This window comes from Paramisgurnus dabryanus, chromosome 10 (genome assembly GCF_030506205.2).
Source record: "Paramisgurnus dabryanus chromosome 10, PD_genome_1.1, whole genome shotgun sequence".
In the NCBI taxonomy this organism is placed as follows: Eukaryota; Metazoa; Chordata; class Actinopteri; order Cypriniformes; family Cobitidae; genus Paramisgurnus; species Paramisgurnus dabryanus.
Window position 1 is genome coordinate 25,240,180 of NC_133346.1, and position 19,550 is coordinate 25,259,729.

Below are 19,550 nucleotides of genomic sequence, written 5' to 3' on the forward strand. Positions count from 1 at the left end.
AACGACGTAGAGCTAAGAAGGTTTCGGGGAACGCAGCCCTGAAACCTTTCTCAAAGAATTCACACCTACCCCCAAGACAGTTACCCCATGGGGTGAGACAGAAGAGTCACACACCCTACCACACTTTCTCGTCCCCCTCTCTTCATGTTCTAAAAGCAAATTGTATACATTCTACATGCACAAAGAATCTGAAACTGGTCTTGTTTGGTGTTATATGAAGTGTTTTAATGCAAGTGATACATTTGGGTTTATTAATATGACAACAGGATTCAATGTTAATCTGTGACAATAAATAAGTAAACTTAACCTAATGTTGGGAGACAACTCCTACCTTAGAGATGTTGACCAATCACCCACTGTATGTATATTAGGCAACACCCCTGAATTTTACAACAACCAATCAGTACCAAACTCCTGTAACTCCTGTATGCTTTGTCTCTCTGGATATTTAAGGGAATGATGTAAAATGGTTCAGGGGGACTTTCAATATCTAGAAATGCACCCCCATGATGCTGTATTTTGATATAGCATCATGTATTTTATTTTACTTTGAGGAATCTGTAACCAGATTTCCATCTCCGTACCAGGTATGCATTGGTTTTTTGTTTGTTTCGTATTTGAATTGGAATGTAAATTGGCTTCTGAATTATGTTTTTACCTACCTGGTTAATAAATTGTTATGTTTGGATTTATTCTGCGGCTACGAAAGTTATTGACATGATTAGTAAATTACGATGTATCCTTGTTTCCGCAATGTCTGAAAATCAGGCTAGTTCCGGACCAAAATCTCAGACTAGACGGCATAGTAGTACATCAGCGAAGGATTTTGGAGATCCGACTAGCACTTGGCGTTAGTTTAAGTTAAATTAGATGCGTGGAGGCTAATTTCCTGTTTAGAGTAACAAGTAAATGTTGTCTGACCACTCTAAATCAGATGAGCTTCAACCTCTGGTTATTTCAATATTAATCTATCTAAGTTGCATATTAAATTATGGCATGATTATACAAAGCTATCATTGGAGAAGACGGTCAGTTTGTTTTATGATAGTGGTTGTGAGCCTCTGGTTAGAAATAAATATTGTAATAATTAAGTTGCACCTCTATGGGGACTAAATAAAGTATGTTCAGAGATGAGCACGCATAAAATGCGGCCTTCTGAACATATGGTCTAACCTCTAGCAGCGACCAAGCCTGGTTCAGTTGTGATTGTGGGCCCGCATGATTATTAAATATTAATAAACGGCCGGTGCGTGAGTCCAAAGCGACATGAGTAGCCGAATGAACGGATGCAATAACAAGTAGGGCTAAACCAGAATAACCAAACATCCACCCAAATTCTGCAACTGTTAAAAGTAATTATCAATCCGATTTATATTAACCTTATCTTGGAGTCAGATAATAATACAAAATCGCATAAATGCCAAAACGTCATCTGCAAGCGCCAGAAAAGACCGAATGCGCTATAATCCTCGGCCATGCCGTTTGGATTCCTTCGTTGGGCCAAACGGATGGATGGGGTCAGATTTGGACCCCTTACAGTAGCTAGCTTAGATGTCCAAAGCTCATAGACATGGACTAGAAGCCACAATACTCAAATTTCAAATTGTTATCTTTGAAAAACCTAAAATAAGATGATTAAAGCAACTTAAAATCAGACAGTGTTTATCTGGCAAGGAGAAATTCATAACTGAAATTAAAATCAGTTACATTCAGTATGTCTGTAGAAACTACAAACATGTGCCCTGAATATTCACCCAAAACATGCTGAATATTTAAAGAATGAATAAATCATGTAAATTCTGAAAAAAAACCACTGGAAAATTATAATTTTCAACAATAAATAAGGATAAACAGCATTGCTGCTTAATTAAAAAGTTACTGTAATGCGGCAATAGGAGAGTCAGCAAGCCAAAACCAAGCTTAAAGTACCCTTGTGAGAAATGAAAGCGTCAGCGTAAGTTCTACCAGGAAGACTCTAATACCACGTCATTCATTCATAAAATCGGCTTGCCAATCACAGCTCAATGCCGACTATTTAAACGCTGAACTAACACTCTCTCCTGCTGCCCGTAGGTGTCGTAGCTGAAGTTCGATTGCTCGATGCTTAGTGCAAACCAAACGTTTTCGAAGCGATTGTTACTCGTACGTACCACGCAGAATCGGATGTCAAACCACTCGCCCTTCCTCTGCTTATTTGTGAATTCGGTATGTTTACTCGGCCCGCAATGTTTTCGTGCCAATTTAACCTTTTCCCAGGATCTTTCATTCACGAAATGCTACTCGGTTTCATCTGCCACTCGTTCTCACAGACTGCAACACAAGGTTACGGTAGGCGTTGTTTGACCAGCCCCTTCGAACGCAACTCATCTTTGCCAAAGTCCCTTATTTAGGGAAGCTCGCAAATTTGGCACAAAAACGCAATGAATGAGGCCGTTTCATTTCAATGAACAGATTAATACAATGCAGTCCTTTTTAACGTAAACTGTAATCGACAAAAGCAACTCACTGGACGCTTGCACAGGTGTCACTGATGATTGCCTGAGCTTCGGCCGCAACAGGTGTCACTGATCTTATTGAATGCCTGAGGAGTTACGGTTCATGGTAAACACCGAAGGGTGATGTCTTCCTAACTAAAATATCTCTGTCTTCTCAACTAAACGAGAATCCCCACGCGAAGGCTCCGTAAAGCAAACATGTGTGTATATATATATATTTTTTTTTTTTAATGGCATTATTCATCCTGAAAGGCGATCGCGTTTTAACAGCACGGCATTAACGCGTGAGTAAGTTAACGTCAAAGACCCGAACGCAACGGTCTAAGTGAATTATGTGTTTGTTGTAAACAAATTGTGTAAAATGCGTAAACGACAAAATGGTGTAAATTTTTCATGTGTCTGCCTAAAAACCAAGGTAAGGTCACTGCTTTACATAATTTTCCTGAATATGTCTAATTTATACAACCTTCCCGATTGCCTACCTGTTCCGACCAATTTAAGGGACTTAAATGTTACCTATTGTATTTGTCAGTTATTGCAGTCTTTGACCAAATATACGGGATGTCTTATTTTAGTTGTGAATGTCATTGTTAATGTCACTGTTAACATCTCTATGCAGGCTGCTCAACACTGACGATAGGCCACATTGGCATACTAACAGAGGAATAAGCACGCAGTCGTAACGCTCAACTTGCATTTCTTGCGCAAATCGCGAGTGTTTGTCTGGTTATGTTGGTCAAATGTACAATTATCACTGTTTCATCCGACGGCCGTTCGAAACGCCGTTGTCACTTATACAGTTGAAATCAATTTATTGCATTTCATAAGAATTGTGGCATTAAATGCACTGTCATTTTAATTTGGTGTGAGGTAAGTTACATCATTAAAATTATTTTTCTGATCTAGTGTTGGGCGATATTATCCAGAGATCTCATCATAACGCAGCCCGTGAGATTGCCGACACGATAGTACTGGGAATGTGACAATTTATTTCCTCTTATTTAATATAGCAATGCTGACATCGCGGGCACGCGCGTAAAATCTGCTTCTGCCCGCGCGGCAGAATGCGTCTCACTTTTACAATGCATCTCATGCAATATCCAGTCCTCGTCGCAAGGTTGTATGTTTTCACTAAATACGACAATAAATACGTCAAGTCCGACCACCGGAAGCGTTTGATATGTTTAGTTTTCAACTCGGAGGTGTTTTTAGTTCACAGCAACGGTTTATAAATGAGTGTCACTTTCAACCGGTCGGTATGCTTCCACTAAACTCTGGACACTAATGAAACGTTGATGGACCACAATATATCTTTTATCTTGGTGCTGAAACATGGTAATATGGAGGAGATTGTATTTAAATAAATCGCGAAAATTTGCATATTACGTTTCTTGTAATAGACTACAGTGAACGTCATGTCAGAATGTCCACTGCAGGCATCGTTCTAAAAATAATGGTTACCACGGGTCCGATGCCCATTCCAACTAAAGTCTGATGCTTATTCTGACTAAAACAGTAAATGTTTATAATTTAATTTGAAAGTACTAACAAAGTTCTACCTTCTGTTAAAATTTCATGAAAATGTCTGATAAAATGAGAAAGTTATAAGCAAAAACATGTGAATAAGCAGCATTTTGGTCACACATCATATAACTTTCCTCTGATTTCTAATATTAAAAATACCATAACTTTCTCAATCTTCAACGGACTTTTACAATCCTGGTATCTTTGTAAATTGGAATGTCTGCTCTGTCTAGTCATGTGATAGATTTTGAGCTTTGGGGTTTTTTGAAAATTTTCATCATATCTATTTAATATATTTAAATACAAGTCACCAGACCGACCAGCTTAAGCAGCTGGCAACACCTTCGTTTGCAAACCTCTTAAACTTTGTTGCACATCACTGATGCCTTAGCGGTTTGAAAATTACCTTGTAACAGGGAATGGAACTCGCTCTCATTGATTTTAAACCCAGTGTGCATTTTAACCACCCTAGTGCGAGAAGTCCACGCTACATGCATTACAAGTTCAGGTGCAGCGAAGTCAAAGCATTACTCGTGTATTGAAAAGGTAGTTTTCATAAGGCAAATCATGCTATGCACATTGGTGTTGCAACTGCAGGTTATGTAAGGATGGTATGTGAAAGTGTTCAGCATAATTAAGTTAAACTTTAATGGATAAACAAGTCAATTGCATGTTGTCAAAGACTTTTGGTGAAGTCTGACTCACAGCATCGTCTAAAATATGTTCTCTTAAATGTTCGAAGGTCCCGTGTCAACAGAATCATGCCCCGGAAGTGATCTGGGAACGCTTACATGGAGAAAACCTAGTAAAATTGCCGTAAGATACATGTAAAGTATTCAGAGTGAACAAGGGCAAAACGATGCGCAAGCGTCACCACAACAAGTTATGGTTTAGCTCTTCGACGCTGGAATTTAAACGCAGCTCAACATTCACAATGAGATGTCTGCAATCTGGACTAAAGCAGAGACCAGGGAGCTCCTCGCTATACGTGCTGCTAAAGCTGAGATCATTCACATGCATGACAGAGCAGCGCATCACGCGCTCCTCATGATCTCCCAAAAACTACGAGTTCCGAATAACTGCCAAACTTCAGAAGCGTCGAAAAGACAAGCACGTGCAGGACTTTACATGCATCACACGTCTTTACGGCTTTTCACAGTAAGCATGACTCCGAAAAATCATTGGCAGAATAAATGGCCCAAAATTTAATGATTCCAGACAAATCCTGGAAGTTTTTTCTGTGTAGTATCATAATCTCTCTGTGAGAAGGGCAATTGATGGCGTCGGCTATCATTGATAATATGGTCTATTGACATAACCTGATCCCGCACCTTCTAGTTTCAAGATGTTAATAACACTTCAGTCAAGACACTAAGCATTCAATTGCATATTGTCCGTTCAGATTTAGTTTATACAGCTTAGATTAATTTACTTCCATTTTACTAACCTTTCTAGTCTATAATTATTAATCTTAAAATTCAAAAACCATAAATTCTTTCTCAATCAGTTTCATGTTAATTGTTATGATGTTTTCCTAGGTAATTTTTCTGCCATTATTATGCTTGCAATTCAAAGCCATAGCCAAAATCCCATCTTTTACTACATAAATACTTCGAAAAGTTAATACACTTGAAATGCAAAGTTTCATCAGTTTTCTATAGTTTTAAGCTGCATAATGATCACGGTATGATCAAGCATATACTGGTGGTGGTGTAGGTTACTCAACCATGTCTCATTTCTCGCTAAATTAATCTGTGGCATAGCGTGCTTTATCGGAATATTGTTGCTTTTCATCACAGCCTCCGACATGGCATTCACAGCCTCCGACATGGCATTCGCAGCCTTTCTCACTATAGGGTATATTGTTGCCCCATTGCATGGCTCTCGTGACCTCCTTGCTGCGTGGCCTATCATTGCCCTATATCCAGCATTCACAGTCGTCTGCTATACTGCAAACTGTTGACTTGTATCATGGCCTTCTCGCTAATCAGCATATCATTGCCTTATCATGGGCTCCCGCTCGTTTTTCGCCATGTAACTTATGGTTTATCTGTATCACGGCCTCCTCGTTACTTTGCATATGGTTACATTGTGTCATGGATACCACAACCGACTTATTACATTGCATATGTTGCCCCGCATCTATCCTCCACAGCCTTTATAATGAGTCGGCATATCGTTGCCCCGCATCATTGCCTTCGCGGTCTTCACGCTACATGGGAAGTCGTTGCCCTGTAACAGGCTTTGTCGCATACAGCATATCATTGCCCCGCATTTACCCTCCGCTGCCTTTATCGCTATTTGGCATATCATTGCCCCGTATCTGTGCCTTCACGGTCTTCACACTAAATTGCAAAACGTTGCCCTGTAAGTGTTCTCCACGGCCTTCTCGCCTATCGGGGCTATCGATCAACATGGCCTATCGTGGCTTTACACATCGCCTATCGGGGCTATCGATCAGCGTGGCCTATCGTGGCTTTACACATCGCCTATCGGGGCTATCGATCAGCGTGGCCTATCGTGGCTTTACACATCGCCTATAGGGGCTATCGATCGACGTGGCTTTACATATCGCCTATCGATCGACGTGGCCAATGGTGGCTTTACACATCGCCTATCGAGGCTATCGATCGACGTGGCCAATCGTGGCTTTACACATCGCCTATCGAGGCTAGCGATCGATGTGGCTTTACACATCGCCTATCGGGGCTATCGATCGACGTGGCCTATCGTGGCTTTACACATCGCCTATCGGGGCTATCGATCGACGTGGCCAATCGTGGCTTTACACATCGCCTATCGGGGCTATCGATCGACGTGGCCTATCGTGGCTTTACACATCGCCTATCGGGGCTATCGATTGACGTGGCCTATCGTGGCGTTACATATATTGCCTATCGGGGCTACCTATCCACGTATAGCCTACCGTGGCACTTTACGACGAAGCATTTTGTAATTCTTATCCTATTCCTTTTGTGTGAATCAGACATTAAAGTGCCTATGCCTATCGTGGCTTAATTTTTGGGGGGGTTCCAATAAATAGCTTTTATAGCTTAAGAAGTCTGATTCCTTCTTAACATTTTCTCTTGTTTCAGGATTGACATCTCTTCGATTTCCTAGCAATCAAGCCAGTTGATCTATTTCACTTTTGGGGGTAGGCTCCGCCCCTGCCTTCAACATCAGGCAGGATCTGCCGGACTACAGCTAGACCCGGACGAAAGGCGGGGCATACGCCAAAATAATCTATACGAGACTCAAGCATCCATTTAATTGAGTCTGATTTGAATTTCTGTCTTTTAATTCAACATGGAATAAATGTCATTCAAACGTTCACTTGCCTTCTGAGTCTTTATGGTAGAAATGAAAGCGTCAGCGTAAGTTCTACCAGGAAGACTCTAATACCACGTCATTCATTCATAAAATCGGCTTGCCAATCACAGCTCAATGCCGACTATTTAAACGCTGAACTAACACTCTCTCCTGCTGCCCGTAGGTGTCGTAGCTGAAGTTCGCCTCCATCCTCCCCACCACCACCAGGTTGTTCCCTGTTCTTTTGTCCGGGGGTAGGCTCCGCCCCTGCCTTCAACATCAGGCAGGATCTGCCGGACTACAGCTAGACCCGGACGAAAGGCGGGGCATACGCCAAAATAATCTATACGAGACTCAAGCATCCATTTAATTGAGTCTGATTTGAATTTCTGTCTTTTAATTCAACATGGAATAAATGTCATTCAAACGTTCACTTGCCTTCTGAGTCTTTATGGTAGAAATAAATATGCTAAGTATATTACATTTTGGTATACTTTCACATACTTGCAGCTACACTTATGTGGATAGACCAATATACTTTAAAAGTATTTGGGGAAAACTAATTTCTTACAAGTATATTTTATTTGTAATTAAATTGCAGTAAAGCACAATTTGAGGTGTATTTACTGTACTTCTAAATGATAAAGTGGAGCAATTTAAGTATGCTCAGTATGCTTTAAGTATACTGTAAAAAGTGAACACAGTATAGATATGTGTGGGCGTGTTTGAAGAAGGCATTTTAGGAAGGTGTAGATGAGCCTTTACTTTTAGAAAGAATATCTCTTGCACTCACATTATCCAAACGAAACCGCATCCGAACACTTTGACTAATGTAATAGCTCTGAACCATTTTCGCTTGGGTTAGGGGTTAAATTTGGGATTTGCTTTAGGATGTCACTTAATATATAGGTTTCTCCTGGTTTTGTCTATATTTAAGCCATGGTCACCTGGAGTTGTGGTTAGAATTGGGATTTGGATTTCATTTTATGTAACAGAAAGTTGTTCTTACCCCAAACCCAAGGGACAATGGGAAAAAAATTGAAAAGAATTGAGAAACCAACACATAAAATGACACAAAAAGATGATATAAAATGCATGCAAAATTGGAATTTGGCATATGTATTGCTTGAGTTTTCACACCTTGTGCTATCGCATGCTATCGCTAACGCATCTCCATGAGACTGGGCTGGTTGTCTTGCTTGCGTGATAGTACTGTAGCCTGGTTTAAGAGTGTGATCTTGACAATATAAAAGGTCTGGAGCCATTGCACCAAAGAATGTGTTTAGAGTGCTCATAGCTGCAGCTGTCGCATTCCAGACACATGCTAAATTAGCAGTACTCACAGCAAAGCTACAGGCGGTCCTGACGGATAAACACCATGGCTCAGTCCTCTCAGATAAACATTCCATTTATCTTATACATAATGATATATACAACAGTTGTATTTGCCATTAATCAAGCTGATCAGATTATCAGCACTAGGGATGTGCATCGATGCATCGCGCTCCCATTAAAAAGACCTGTCTAAAATCGATTCTGAATCGTAAGGCTCCGATTCAGTGTTTCATGCACAGCTTGTGCATGTACTACGGCTCCTTGATCAGTAGTAAGTCCTTATCAATCTAAAATCACTACAAGTTTGACTCGTTTATAACGAGCAACACTCGTCAAACACAATCATTTAAAATATTCTTTATTATCATGAAAATACCTAAAACAATCTGAAGAACAGCGATATAAATATGCCTCTAGATATTGTCGTGGAATTTTAGCCGCATCAAATAATACTCACTAAGAGTGAAAGTCAAGGATCACACAGACACACTGTTAACAGAATTTTCTTTGTCTGAATTTAATATATTCTATAGAATAGGCTCTCACTCCCTGGTGCCAGAAGTTTAAAACCGAGAGCCCCGTTTACAAGGTTGAGCACATATTTATAGTAAGATACTGAAAAACACAGTCATCCCATCTCTGCCCATGATCCAAAGATCTCATCTGAGTTCCAGCGTCACTTAGAAAATAAACCTTCAATTTATCAATGACTAAGAAACATATCAGTTGAAGCACATCTGGTCAAATAGAAGAAATAATTTTCTCAGTGAAACTCTACCGTTTACTGAGTTTTTCCACTTGTTCATCATTTGTTACTTATCTCATTCACTAGCCCCCCTTTATCTTATCTGGTAGGACTTTGCATAATGTCCTAGTCTTTGGACATTTTACTACTAAACAGATGGAAAGATAAGAAATCTTTCACTAGAACAGAAGAACAGGATTTTGCCAGTGTTAATTTCGTTGACGAAGACGATGACGAAAAATATTCGTCAACGAACCTTTTTTCACGGACGAAGACTAAATAAAAACTAAATAAAAGTCAGATATGATGACGAAGACTGTAACGAAATATAATTGACACTTTAGTCAACGAATAAAAATAAGACGAAAATGTTAGGGAGGGACGAATGGAGAAGAGATCCAATCAGAGCTACTCATTTTGTGGGGAAAGTTTTGTGGGATCCAATCAGAGCGAATCTTTGAGGGTAGGTTGATCTACGCAGGCAGCAGGCAGTAGAGGCATTTTAAAAACCCGCGGCAAAGTTTGTTTTCACAACAGGTTGTTTACATTATATTTAGTTGTACAGTCTTCGTTGCCCAGCTTTGGCTGATTTCAGTTGACTTCGCTCGTTAGCAACACGCTAACGTTTTGCGGTGCACCCGGTCTGAAGACATGTCTCATTAACAACAACAATGTCAGAGCTAGCGTCTAATCTGATCACACTTCAAATATGACAAGACGACAGCTTGTAAAAATGACTCATCCAGAAATACATGCAAAGGTAAACATGGACGCTAAGGTTATTTTATAAGATAAACCACCGTGTTTTCACTAAGCTTGGAATAACATTGAAAAGGAATACACATCTGAACTATATTGATTGTATTGGATTGTCTGAATTAATACTGAGTATAAATATTCAGTGTCCTCAAATTGAATGAAATGTGTAACGTTATAGTATATGTTGTGGTTTTACATGACTGGACAAAGTGCGTGTGTAAGTGCGTGTGTGTGTCTCTGTCTGTGTGTCTGCGCGCTTGTGTATCTGTGTGTGCATGTCATTTAGGGAGAAGGCATATCTTTTTCAGGGACCATGTATATTTTTTAGGTAGAGCGGGCCTTATGCTTATTTTATGTGATATTATCTTTTGTGAAAAAGCCACGGTCAGTTTTTTTGACATTAAGAATAAAATAAAATACGTGTTTTCTTTAACAACCATTAAATCTGTCTCTGTATTGCATATTCAAACCTTAATACCATTCCATAACAGACTAAAAAACTTAAGACTAGACTAAGACTAAAACTCTTATGATATTTCGTCGACTAAAACTAGACTAAGACTAAAATATTTCAGATGACTAAAATAAGACTAAAACTAAATGGTGTGTTATTCAAAAGACTAAGACTACATCAGAATTTGCTGCCAAAATTAACACTGGATTTTGCATTTAACAATTATAAGTTCATAAACTATAATCAAAATCAAAATTCTTCCACTACACTATTTCCTAGAATAGTGTTAGTAATGTTCCTTCTTCTGTGGCACAAATGGTGTTTCTAAGCGAGAGCGCCCCTGGCTTTTGGATGTGGCTGCATTTTACCGTAATTCATTCAAATTCATTCATTGAGAAAATGTGCATTTGCCCGATTAATTGTCACAACCCTAATCAGCACTGTTAAAGCTCTAAAGCCTAAAACTTTCTCATTTCTGTAGTATGCTTTACAAAATTGCATTGTCGCATCTTTACAGACAACATCTGTAACACAAAAACAGGACATAGACAAAATCATACACCGAAAAATATACGGAAGAAAAATCATACACCGAAATAAAATAAAATGTAATAATATACGAAATTATATATGGATGGAAAACAGATGAAAAACATTTATTACAACTGTGACAAAGAGCAATAAATTTAATGAGGAGCTATAAGAATTATGTAAATTGTGTCTAGTATTAAGCCTACTGTTTATTCCAGTTTAGGGAATTTAGAAATATATAATTAGAATAATTTAGGCCAATTTTAGTCACTAAGAGTTAATAGCCTCAAAAGGCAGCACACACACACACATTCTGGTTTCCATGTTTTGTGGTGACATTCCATAGATGTAATGCATTTTATACTGTACAAACTGTATATTCTATTCCCCTTACAGTACCTACCCCAGTCCCTAACCCCAACCATCACAAAAACCTTTCTTCTACTTCACATTTTCAAGATACATCATTTTGTTTGATTTATAAGCTTGTTTCCACATGGGGACATCAAAATGTCCCCACAAGGTCATAAAAATACTGGGATTCCTATCTTTGTGGGAACAATTGGTCCCCACAACATGATAATTACCAGGTACACGCACGCACGCACGCACACACACAAACACACACACACACACACACACAGTTGAGTGGTTAAAAAAACTAGCCCCAAATTAGTGACACGCTTCAGAACAAATGTAGTTATAAACAGAAAACACACAGCTCACAGCAGACATCATGAAAGATCCAATGTTCCTGTGCATAACTTTTATTGGCTAATGTTTCAGATAAACGGCTGCTTCTCAAAACACAAACTCAATGTGTCCACAGTAATTTTGTCATTTTTTTGTAAGACTTGTACAAAACACGTAATAAATAATTGATGACAGGCTACTGAATTATTTTTAAAAATGCACACCCAAGGTGGTAATGTGGCACAAAGAAAAGCTGGTCAATTTTTCCTCTTACACCACAGTTAGCACAAACATTGCTCCGTTGGTTATTTTAAGACCTTTAAAGATAGGTGTGACTTTTACGTAAGCTGAGATATGTCCTCTATGCTACCAGTGATGGCTACAGCTTTGTGGTGTTTTGGGCTATTAGTTGTACAACATTTCCCACAATGGCAGCCACCACACCTGAACCGGTTTGCAAAATGGCCCCTACCATGCCTGACGCTACAGCTGAAATGGCCGCCGCCATGCCTGCAGCCCCAGCCGAAACGGCTGCCACTATGCCTGCAGCCCCAGGCAAGATGGCCAGCACCATGATTGCAGCCCCAGCCAAGATGACCATACCTGAACCAGTGCCCAAGATGGCCGGTGCCATACATGAACCAGTGCCCAAGATAGATACCCCCATGCTTGAACCAGTGCCTAAGATCGTCTTGTCAGAGTCCATGGTTAGGATGGTAATTTTCCCAAGTATTTTTGGGGGGGTACAAAGGGACAAGGCCGAGAGCAACAACCGAAACCCACCGTTGCTACATGGTCCAGGCCCTTCACTGCACAGCCCGGGGCAGACATTGCTCCATGGCCTGGGACCGCCATTGCTCCACGTCCCCGGACCTCCATTGCCTCACGACCCGGGACCGCCATTGTTCCACGACCCAGGGAAGCAAGAAACCTTCAGAAGCAAGAATTTTTGAGTGCCGTGTATAATAATGAAAACAATTAACACCCATGGTATAGGAACATACATAAGGATATATTTTTAGTTACTTTTCTAATTTAGCTATTTTACAGTCAACATGTAGTAGTGAAGGAGATAGTGTACAGAAGTTTAAGACACAGCATAGATTTAACAACATTAGTTTAAACTGTTGGAAATCTTTTTTACCCACCAGCCTCCTGATGCAACAATTTAGTTGTAAGTCTTTTGGTAAAAATCTACAACATAAATATAAAAAATGTACACTAAATAAATTGACATTAAATACAATTTGAATAAAAGTTGAATAAATTCAACATTTTTAATGTCAATAAATATAAATAAAAAGTGGATAAAATATAATTTATTTGAACATATATGGGATATTTTCTTCAAAATCATTGATACAAACATCTTTCATTATATAAGGCACATTGTCTGTGCTATGTGTTCTGCACAACCAACAGCAATCTTAGAAACAAAGGTTCTGAAAGTGCTGTTCACAGCAATGCCATGGAAGAACCTTTTTAAGTTAAGGGTTCTTACAAGGACCATTTTACAGTCTGAAGTACTGTTGTATAGTCTTTTGTGTAGCAGAAAAGTTCTCTGAAGTCTTTGAAAAGGTTTCTAAAATGGTCTTTGTTTGACTGTATGGTTCCATAAGAAACCTAAACACTCACACAACCTCACAACCTTTCTGCTGAACAAAAGGTTCTTTGCAGTGGAAGGTTCTACAAACATCAAAACAGCATTTTTAAAAACAAACATATGACATATTAGATAAAAAAATCAGCTTTATTTATAAAATGTAATTATGAGATTATAAAGTACATCTGTAAGTTGTTTTTGAATGAGGCAGTCTGCGCACTTATGGTGTGTTTCACTTTAAAAGGAGTGTGAAGGCCATTTTGCTGTGCATTATTTTGGTCTTCAATTTCCAGCGTCTGGACGGGCACATCTGGAAGGTATTACTGCGCCTCACTGGCTCATTGGATGAGGTCACTGTGCCAGAGAAACAATATTGCTTTTGTCTGTTATGTCGACTGATGACGTTGCAACTGTTGGCTGGAAATGGAAACGTGCGTGGCATGGGAAGAAGTCTCCTAGTGCTACGTGTAATACACTGCACTTTAGAGACTGCTGGGAAAATCCGATTTAAGATTCTTAAATTAGTGTCATCATCGACATTTCATCAAAAATAGGCCAGTTTGAGGTGTTTGAAATTAAAACTTTAAATAAATACATTGACAGTCATGTGCTCTGTTTAAAGTAATGAAGATAGTGTAACACAGAGTAGTACAATTTGTCATACCATAGTGCTGACGTGGGAAGGTTTCACGGACCTTTGTTTTTTTTAACTTTTGTAGAGCTGGTTTAGTCACAAAGCTTCTGAAATTTGTTGTCTGTTAGTGTTCTGTGTTTTGTGGCTTTCAGCTTATTTCCAGAGGTTACACAAACTTCCTGGAATTTCCTCAATTTGCCAATGTGAAGTGCTGCTGTAGGTCATGTAAAATTGATTCTGTATGAATCACTCACATAATATTTATCACTCCAGACTGTCTAAGATTTGTACTCATGTTACTCATTTTATTTTTGTCATTTTACATTAGATTACATTGATTTGTTCAGCTCATCTAAATTATTTATTCAGCTGAATAGTGCCAGCTAGAGTACACTTTTTTAAGATATATTCAAATGATGGAAATATTGCAAATGTGCATATCACAATATGCATATAGCAATAGTTTGTAGTTTTGACTAATGCATATTCAGAGTTTTAGGTCAATAGCAGAGAGACTGGTGAGACAGAGAGAGTTATGTTTTTTAAATTGTTAACTTTATTTTATTATCATTTAAATAGATATATATGTATAGCATGTCTGATACTTATTATAATTCAAAATGTAGTTACTGTATTGGCCTGTATAGTTCTGCGTAGTAAATTTAATGTGCCCTTACAGTAAATACCTTTGCAGTATATAAACTTATATCCACTGTTTCCATAAGGTTGAGTTAATGCAAAACAAGGCTTCTTCTTCTCTTGACATCCAAAAACACACTTCTTCTTTCATGCCATTGTTGATTCTTGATATAAAACAAAGCTGTCGGGTGAAGTGATGCCTGTGACTTATAAGAGGCGGGACGTGGATGAAGATGAGGGGGCTGGTGGTTGAAACCACGCCTGCCTAGGTCGATTCCAGTGACAGCAGTGGCTGTTCAACTGTCACTCAAGCAGCCACACCCTTAATAATGCAGAACTTTAAGGTTTATTAAAGCTGCAAGCTGCGATGGAAGGGGCCTCGCACGTATGTGCACCGTGAAAAACAGTGAAAAGTAGGGATATGAATTGTAGTGTGTAAATATATGTGGATATTCTCATAAAACTTACCAAATATGATGTTGATACTGCTAAATCTCTTAGAGCAGTGAATCAGTGTTTCCTGCTGCATCTAGGTGGCGCTATGACTGTATCTGTATTTTGCTATGTTGATGTTTTCAGGCCGGGACCCACATTAAGTGTGTGAAGTATGTGGCAGGTCAGACATTGTATGCCTGAATTACAACAACATCCAGTTTCATGGTGAAACATCAAACTTCGCCAGGCAGATAGAGTCAGATTGGACGGTTCAAGCTAAGTTAGAACAACTTCCTGTTTTATGGCGAAAAGCAGAAATTTGGCAGGCTGTCACGGACACACCCTCCAACGAAAAGTCAAAGCTTTGCAATTTAACATCGCAAAGGCCTTTAGATGACACAGACCAAATATGATGATTATCTAATTAAATCTCCAGAAGGAGTTGAGCCTGGAAATGGCAAAATTTGCACAGAAATCACAGAGAAAATTCAAAATGGTCACTTCCTGTGGGGTTTAGAGCTTGGTTCAAAGGGACTTTTTTGTAGGTCTTGAGGTGATATATGACCCTACCAAATTTCGTATCTGTACGTTTTTCATAGTGGGAGAGCTGTTCTCTTGAAATTTTGCAGGTAGCGCTATCGAGTCATTTCTACATGCCCACTTCTGTCGCCTATACCACATGTACATTTTCTTCACTTCTGATGCCTTTGCAAAATTTCATGAGTTTTCGAGCATGTTTAGGCCCTCAAAAATGCAATTCATTTTGGAGAAAAAAAAGAAGAAACTGGGCAAAAACAATAGGGCTTTGCACCCACGGTGCAGGCCATTCTGGCCTGCTCCTCGGTGCTTGGGCCCTAACTATAATTTAAACGGATGAGTTAAAAAAATTTACCCCCCACACAGTTGTCATGAAGGGCAAAATAATCTATATAGACAAAAAAACTTTTTTTACCAGGCTGTAATTTAAACATTTTCTGCTGTTAAGTTGGACATTTTTACATGGAGGTCTATGGGAATTTCATTCCGTTTTGGAGCCAGCCTAGAGCTGCCAGTCAAAGAATTGCAGTTCAAATCACTTCCGTACTGGCTTCATCAGAGAGATCGGAAGGTTTTCCCTTGGTTTGGATAAAACTTTCAGATACTTGTAGGCAGTGCTTTAAAGGAATAGTCTACTCATTTTCAATATTAAAATATGTTATTACCTTAACTAAGAACTGTTGAATCATCCCTCTGTCATCTGTGTGTGTGCACGTAAGCGCTGGAGCGCGCTGCGACGCTACGATAGCATTTAGCTTAGCCCCATTCATTCAATGGTACCATTTAGAGATAAAGTTAGAAGTGACCAAACACATCAACGTTTTTCCTATTTAAGACGAGTAGTTATACGAGCAAGTTTGGTGGTACAAAATAAAACATAGCGCTTTTCTAAGCGGATTTAAAAGAGGAACTATATTGTATGGCGTAATAGCACTTTTGGGAGTACTTCGACTCGCCTGAAAAGTCCGCTCCCCTTCTCACTCTCATAATGGGAGAGGGAGGGTGTTACTGCGCCGAGTCGAAGTACTCCCAAAAGTGCTATTACGCCATAAAATATAGTTTTTTGTGAAGGGCGCTCTGAAAAGGGCGCTCTGAAAAGCGGCAGCGCAGCCAAATGATTAAATTAAACCTCTAATTTTTAAACAGATGTGCAAATGAGCGTTCCGGTACGCTAAAAGCACGTTCTGGGCGCACGGAGAGGTGGTGGTACGCACAAGAGCTATATTTAGAAGTGGCGGTATTGAGTACCGGCGCGTTCCGGCCCACTTAAAGCACTGCTTGTAGGAAGAGTTCGGCCCAGAAATACCTAGTCACATGCTCAACTGCCTTTTGACACTTTGCATGCATATGTTTAGCATGAGGTTTTCTCTTAACCGTTAATAAGTCAGATTGCATGAAATAGCAATAGCCCCCACTTAATCAAAATCGATGACTTTCCAGTTATTATGCGATCGCATGATTCAATGCATAATCAGACAAAGTCTGCATATTTATGTTGGGGCGGCATTTTTTTAAATACGCACTTTCGGCGCATAAATTGCAGATTTCTGCAAAATATGTGGGGCTTGCATGATTTCATAATCCTCTGCATTTTCATAACAAAAATTATATAAAGTAAATATATATCTTAGCAGAAAGTTGAAAAATGTTGCATTTACTTCACACATGCGCAGCCATGTCCCCTGTTGTCATGGGAATGTTAGGAAGTGACTTAATTACGCGACGTGAACATCAATGAAAAGCTGCAAACAGTTTTTGCAATTTCACACAGTTTCGCAAGTTCACGCAATTTCTACAAGTTCACGCAATTTCATCGCATGAAATCACATAAATATCCGCATATTCCATCGCATTTTTTTAAGAAAATGTGTCGCAAGACCAAGGATTTTTGCCCGCAACAATCACAAAACAGCGTTTTTCTGGAAGGACCGACTTTCAGTGTTTCAGAGTTTTTTGTGTTGATCTATTTGCTTACAGTAACATAGCTGATTTGTCATGTACATACAGCAGGCAGTACTGTACACACACTGGCCAGTCATAACATTTAGTTACAATCTCATTCACTGCATTTCTTACAGTTCCCATGAGCTTCCCTCTCGCAAACGTTACAGAGTCTATTAGATCAACCTTTTCTCCATATAAGGAGTTTTTGTATCCTTCCAAAGGAGTTGAATGAGAGGTTGGGTTGGGAAAGGCAGTCGTACCCCCATTCCCCACTTCTCCCTTTGGCTTTACTGGAGGAATAAATTTGAACTCAGGATGTTAGTACAGCCCCTCAAAGCTGCTTTCCAAAAAAGAGAGCCATATTCACAGAGCGTGATGACATTTTTCCAGTCAGCAACTTTTTGCAAATTATTTTTGCAAGTTCTAGACTGTTAATAAGAGCATGTTAATGTTCTTCACATATAACAAAAGTAAACTATGTTCAACATCATATACATATGAAGTTCTTTAAATATAAAGATCACACCCTGATCAAATTGAAATAAACATAAATCTGATTCCAAAACAGAACCTTTCTAATTTGATGGCACAATTTAGTTCTTAAATAGATACCTAAAAAAAATTAATGTATCATTATGTCATTACAAAGCAGTAGGACTTTCTTGTTCCACACAAAAAAGAAACAAAACTAAAAAGTACTATAAAAGTAGTCATGCTGTAAAAGATGTAAATATATAAGTATTTAAAACCTACACTGAAATTATATCAGTTATTGATTGATACTTTTTAATTCTCAAATTGTATTTTCATATTCAGACCTTACCTGTATACCTCTAGAATGGTCATAATGGTGTTTCACTGCACTAGTGTCAAACCCGGTCACTGCAATCTATAAAATGCCGGGTAGTTTTCAACCCACCGTTCAGTCAAAATGGGACAAGAAAATGTTTCACCCCACAATGGGTTAAAACAACCCAGCATTTTGGGTTGAAACAACCCAACTAAATTACAACCAACTGTGTTCGTTCCCTTTTGACAAACCCAGCATTTTTGAGTGCATCTACTTTGATGAATGAAATTATGTCAGATTTTGTTGTTTTGCGGTGAAATGACACATTTAAATTATTAGATATTATTAAAAAATAACAAAACAGCCGGCAGATTAACAAACATGATGTAGCTGATTTCTTTTAAGCTTGCAGTTGCTCATGTTCCCAGTGTATGGCACACCTTTGTTTTCCATCCCAGAAGACACACACACACACACACACACACACACACACACACACACACACACACACACACACACACACACACACACACACACACACACACACACACACACACACACTCACACAAACAGCTGCATTCACAGTTAGATGTGACACAACTGTTCTTCCCTTCCTATTGGCTGCTATGTGTGGAGGCGGGTTTAAGATTCTGTCATCTGTCTATACTGCCCTCCTCTCGGCTGTGACAGAGAGGCAGATAGGTAGGAGGAGGAGAGAGAGAGAGAGAGAGAGAGAGAGAGAGAGAGAGAGAGAGAGAGAGAGAGAGAGAGAGAGAGAGAGAGAGAGAGAGAGAGAGAGGAAAGAGTCTGGCAGACACATGGCCAGTGAATGAGAAGATCTTGCCCTCAGTACACTGTGTCTACTTCAGAGAACCAGGCCTGAGTGTGTGTGTGTGTGTGTATGTGTGTGTGTGTGTCTGTTAGACAACTACAACATCTGCTCATTTACCATCCCACACACACAAAAATACTTGGGATTACCAATCTCGCCGTTGCTGAGAGTTCTGCCTTTGTTTTTCCAGGATGGCTGAAGCCGAACTTCATAAGGAAAGGCTACAAGCCCTGGCGGTAAGTTTTTGGTTATGTTTCTCTACTTACACATTCAATCCGAAACTGCTTTTCC

At 39.3% G+C, this 19,550-nt stretch overlaps 1 protein-coding gene and 1 long non-coding RNA gene across 5 annotated transcripts in view; both read left to right on the forward strand.

Moving 5' to 3' along the window:
• The window catches only part of palm2akap2 (PALM2 and AKAP2 fusion), a 162,388-nt gene that overhangs the window by 54,994 nt on the left and 87,844 nt on the right, over positions 1 to 19,550 (forward strand). For 3 of the 4 annotated variants that reach the window (XM_065240587.2, XM_065240590.2, XM_065240588.2), the window contains exon 3: positions 19,450 to 19,495. In XM_065240587.2, the coding sequence (XP_065096659.1) occupies positions 19,450 to 19,495 (46 nt within the window). Of the gene's footprint in view, positions 1 to 19,222; positions 19,313 to 19,449; positions 19,496 to 19,550 lie in introns of those variants that run through there. The other variant, XM_065240589.2, reaches the window with a different exon arrangement.
• On the forward strand, positions 5,566 to 7,759 carry LOC135718508 (uncharacterized). Its single transcript, XR_010520864.1, has 2 exons — positions 5,566 to 7,393; positions 7,513 to 7,759. It is a non-coding gene; the product is annotated as an uncharacterized lncRNA (long non-coding RNA).